The 5000-nt window shown below is 39.2% G+C and overlaps 1 protein-coding gene and 1 long non-coding RNA gene across 21 annotated transcripts in view; one reads left to right on the top strand and one right to left on the bottom strand.

Annotated features, from left to right (window-relative positions):
* The window catches only part of LOC138755505 (uncharacterized), a 10977-nt gene extending 10008 nt beyond the window's left edge, over window positions 1–969 (bottom strand). The window contains exon 1 of the long non-coding RNA XR_011352342.1: window positions 810–969. This is a non-coding gene — a long non-coding RNA (uncharacterized lncRNA). The remainder of the gene's footprint in view (window positions 1–809) is intronic.
* Window positions 1–5000, top strand: part of dtna (dystrobrevin, alpha) — a 438543-nt gene that overhangs the window by 172758 nt on the left and 260785 nt on the right. For 6 of the 20 annotated variants that reach the window (XM_069921578.1, XM_069921575.1, XM_069921572.1 and 3 more), the window contains exon 1: window positions 956–1994. The exons of 5 other annotated variants lie outside the window; for them this stretch is intronic. In XM_069921578.1, coding sequence (XP_069777679.1) covers window positions 1978–1994 — 17 coding nt within the window. In that variant the 5' untranslated portion in view covers window positions 956–1977. Of the gene's footprint in view, window positions 1–952; window positions 1995–5000 lie in introns of those variants that run through there. 9 more of the 20 variants (XM_069921573.1, XM_069921563.1, XM_069921562.1 and 6 more) reach the window with 4 other exon arrangements.

Here is a 5000-nt window from a genome sequence, read left to right as displayed (position 1 = left end):
ACAATGAATCGAATACATAATAAATGATATCATAATTATTTCTGAATATTGTGTTTTGGATGCTGACACTGGCCCTTAGAAGTAAAGGCGTTGTTGTCCCCAGAAATGTGTGATATTTGTCGAGCTTCCTGATGCCTTCCAGAGTTTTCCATGACAAGATCAGGAACAAAAACATGGGGAATGTTGTGCTTTCGATTAAGCTAATGTGTTATTTTACATAGACCAAGGCAAAAGTTGATTAGCTGCTTATCATTTTTATCACTGCTGTCATTGCCATCTTTGGATAAGATATTTCAAACCCTTGCCCTAACTTGCAGCAAATTCTTTTCACCCACCATGTCTCTGCTTGGTTCTCAATTACCTCTGTATTAAAATTCTTGTCCTTGTCTTCAGTTCCCCCAGAAACCGACAAGTGTTCTATTTTTGTCATTTTTTAAAAACCTTCTGAGATATAGAAAGTGCACGGACCCCATTCTGCCACTTGAGCATTTATGATTTTTTTTTCTCTTCTGTTGTGGCAAATGTATCTTCAGCTACTGAGATCCAAAGCTTTGTAATTCCCTCCTGGAATCCTGTCTCTCTCCCTTTCTCTCCACATCACCAGCCCCAGTGCCCCACCCCTTTAAGGTATTACTTAAAACTACTTGTGTAGTTAATACTTAAGATCTCCTTGAGTGGTTTGATGTCAGAATTTCTTTGAAGATGCTCATGTCAAACAGCTTAGCTTTTAGTACAATGAAAATGTTTGTATAAATGTGAATTATTATTGTTTGGGCAAGTGTGAGATAAACTTTCAGCTCTCTACTTACTTGTATAGACAGGCCCATGGGTTGTTAACTTCGGAATTGTGAACTGCATCACAACAAAGGTAACTGTTTATTGCATCAGTGTTTTAGAATCCATGTTCTCCAACACTGCAAGCTAGAACAGCTTTGCTTGCCCTTTTTACCTCCTGTGCAAAAGGCCGACTTGGTAGCTAACTTACACTCAAAGCATAAAGTGACAGTATTGCTTATATTAGTTGATATTTTGTTTGTTGGCCTTGAGGCAGTAATTGTGAGATAGAAAGTGAACAATGTAATTTAATGGTGCATTCAGTTAAAATAATACTGTATCCTATTTGTTCAGGCCTTTTGAGATTAAATTAGATTGGAGCCATGGCTTTATTTTGCAATCATCAAAAAAAGTTTTGCTTTGGAAGATTGCAAATTCTCATAGAGTTTCAGATATAAAGGCATTTATTCTCTGTAGCTTTTCTGTGCTAAATGTAATTTATTTAAAACTTGTAATGGCAACAAGCTATGTCAGGAAATTTGTTGAGAAATTCATGGCCTATGGCTTTATTTGAAAGGATGTGGGGGTGGGGATTTGTGTAAGGATTGAAGGGAACAGAAAGCCTGTGCTGCTGGATGAATTATTCAGATTTGTGCTTTTTAGGGCAAAGAAATACAGGGCTGTTGTATTTTGAAGGGCTGATGAGATTGCTTTCAGATAAGTATTAGTGACAGCCCCAGCCAAGCTTCTAGTGTTATTATTTATCAGTCCTTTCCTTTATTGGTGAGCTATATTTAAGAACTGGGACTTTCAGAAAAAAACCTTGAAGCTTCGAGGCGTTGCCTTCTGAACTACAAAATCATAATTGAGTGAAACACTTCCATCGTCTTAGTTAAACTGACAAATAAACCTATTTCGACAATTTTCACTAAAATTTTGGCAAAATACCAGAAAATAAGGCAAGTTTGATGATCAAAAGCATTTGATTGGTGAGCTGCAAAAAAGGCATCTGCCAGTAAAACTCCATGAGACTGGCTAACTTAGAGTTAATGACAGCATCTGCCTGAGCCAGGCTCTAAAATGAGCAGTCTGTTCAGCTTTCCAACGGGCTGTTACCAGAAGTACACCGAGTCTCAGCACTAAAACAAAAAGGTTCTTGTAAAACCTTTTAATTATCAATATTTAATCAAAATCCAACAAAGAATGGTGAAAACTGCTGAGTAAGTTTGTTTGAAATTAATTTATTTTTCTGATTGTACGTATTTCCTTTCATTCTTGTTCTTTTGTGTTTAGATACTTCTTCATGTTAAATTGTCTCAATTGAAATGGTTTTTAGTGTGATGCAGTGCCTGCTTTGCAATGTGTTTTTAATATGAATGTTCCAGGTATTAGTTTTTCAAAACCTGTTTTCCTTCTGTGTTGCAATGTTTTTAAATGGAAATTCCATTTGCTTTATTCTTTGAGAAGTATGACTATAAATGGTATTTCTAAATTTGGTGTCAATGGAATGGGATCTTAAAGCTGTATCCTATTACATCAGACTGCATATTTATAGATATAGTGAAGATAAACAAATGTTGTTGATTGTCAAATAGGAAATGACAGTTCATTTACATTAGATTTTTGCGACCAACTTTGGCGGTCAATGCTGCCACAGCAAAACTTAGGCGAGTGTGAATCTCTCAAAGTGTTAGAAGACTGAGAGGTGGTGGTGGATGTCCTTGTTTTATTCATGAAGCAAAGGAGAATATTTAAAACTAGAAATCTTGTAACATGATCTCAACCCACCATGTATGGACCTGTTACCATTTTTATATCAATGGTTGTTGTCATGTTTTCCTTCTGCTTTTGAAAATAAAGATTTTTTTAAAATATGATCTTGGAATATCCTAAACTGCTTGAGAGCCCATGAAATATATTTGAATAGCAATCACTGTTGTAATGTGCAGTCAGCTTGTGCAGACACAGTATTATGTTAATAATTGGATAATCAAATCAAGCTGCTGTGCAAGTAACTGGAATAACATTTGCAGTAAAAATTAAGGTTGAAGAGTTGGTTTACCTACCTACTTATCTCCAATTAGTTGTGCTAAATACCGTCAGTGAAATGATCGTCCTTGCTGCCATTGCCATATAGCATATTTGGCACTACTGGATAAGGTTGAATTTCTTTACTTTTTTTTAAAAAAAGCTCAATTTCAATTCCATTCACAATGTATTTATTAATGAAGCAGCCTATGTTCATTTAACAAGAACTGGACAAATGCAGCCTTTGCCGGAGAAGTAGGAAATAATTTGATGTCACACATGAAGGAAGAAATGGTATAATCACCTTTCCTTGCCATTGAATGGCATTTCTCCTTTAACTTCTCTCTATCATTAGCCAGAGAGAAGGTAAGAAGGGGAACAAGCACATGCTAACGGATAAGAGATAACAGCCGGATACTTGTTGGAGAGTAGAAGAGAAAGAAGTTGAGAAGTGATACAGAGCAAGGGCAGAAAAACTTGGAAGGATAGCTCTCTGATTGGAGAAAGAGGTAAGGGGGTGGAGAGCAGGAGGAGGGGAGAAAGAATGGTAAGAGAAAGAGAGGCCAGAAGAAGGGATTAATGGAAATTGGAGAAGTTGATATTGATCAATCTGGTTGGAGATTGCTGAGACAGAATAGGGTGGTATTTCTCCAATTTGTGGGTGGTCTCAGTTTAGCAATTATATGAGGCACATCAGTATGGCAGTGGTATATGGAATAGGAGTGGTTGTCCATTGGTTAGTCCTTGCTGTTGAATTGGACAAAGTTAAAGTTCTCAAGTGCTCAGTTAGCATCCATTCTCCCCAATGTAGAGGAAGTGCATCTGGAGCACTGAATGCAGTAAATGACCCTTACAGATTCACAAATGAACTGTTGCATCACTTAGAAGGACTATTTGGGGTCTTGAATAGTAGAAAAGGTGGAAATATAAGTGTAGCACTTCTTGCAGTCACAGGGTAGTTACTAAGGAGCCCAATTGATGGGAAGGGATGAATGGATGAGGGTGTTACAGAGGGGGTGATCCTTATAGAAAGAGGGGAGGGGAACATATCTGGTGGTGGGATCCAGTTGTAGGTAGCAGAAATTGCTGAGAATAAGATGTTGAATGTGGAGGATGGTGGAGTGGTAGATAAGAATGAGGAGATCCCTGTCCTTGTGACATCTGGGGAGGGAAGGGGCCAGGGCAGATGTGTGGGAAATAGAAAAGATGCCCACATAAATACTGGCTGCAAGAGCAGGATGAAAAATGGATATTACACACAGGTGGCCTATATTCTGCCTCCACAAAGCATTTCTATCATCATATTCCTGAATGACTGCAGTTCCAATAATGCACAACAATATTGGGGCAACAGAATCTTTTTGATCAACTCCTTCTACCTTGGCTGCTCTGTATACCCTCAGAAGATGCAATGCAGCAGCTTGCAAAGCCTTCAAAAACCCAACATGCCTGCTGACCAGAAGCTTAAGAACATCACAATTTCCATTTTCTCTTACAAAATCACACATTGTTCTCAACATTCATTGGAATGACTTCATCACCAACATCGAAGTATTCAAGCTGGCAGAGTCCGCATGCATCGAATCCATGCTGCTGAAGACCCAACTGCGCTGGGTGGGTCACGTCTCCAGAATGGAGGACCATTGCCTTCCCAAGATCGGGTTATATGGCGAGCTCTCCACTGGCCACCGAGACAGAGGTGCACCAAAGAAGAGGTACAAGGACTGCTTAAAGAAATCTCTTGGTGCCTGCCACATTGACCACCACCAGTGGGCTGATCTCGCCTCCAACCGTGCATCTTGGCGCCTCACAGTTCGGCGGGCAGCAACTTCCTTTGAAGAAGACCGCAGAGCCCACCTCACTGACAAAAGACAAAGGAGGAAAAACCCAACACCCAACCCCAACCAACCAATTTTCCCTTGCAACTGCTGCAACCGTGCCTGCCTGTCCCGCATCGGACTTGTCAGTCACCAACGAGCCTGCAGCAGACGTGGACATACCCCTCCATAAATCTTCGTCCATGAAGCCAAGCCAAAAAAAAATGGATGGACCATAGGTTTTGGCCTTGCAACCAATACCCACCTCCCTTAAATGAATAAAATATACCTGATATTTGAAAATCTCTACGAACACATTAAATATGGATTTGTAATTGATCTTCAAGAAATTTATGATCATAAACATAAAAACAAGGTCAA

This window comes from Narcine bancroftii, chromosome 2 (genome assembly GCF_036971445.1).
Source record: "Narcine bancroftii isolate sNarBan1 chromosome 2, sNarBan1.hap1, whole genome shotgun sequence".
Classification (NCBI taxonomy): Eukaryota; Metazoa; Chordata; class Chondrichthyes; order Torpediniformes; family Narcinidae; genus Narcine; species Narcine bancroftii.
Note: the sequence above shows the minus strand (reverse complement) of the source record. Positions and strands in the feature narration are given on the sequence as shown.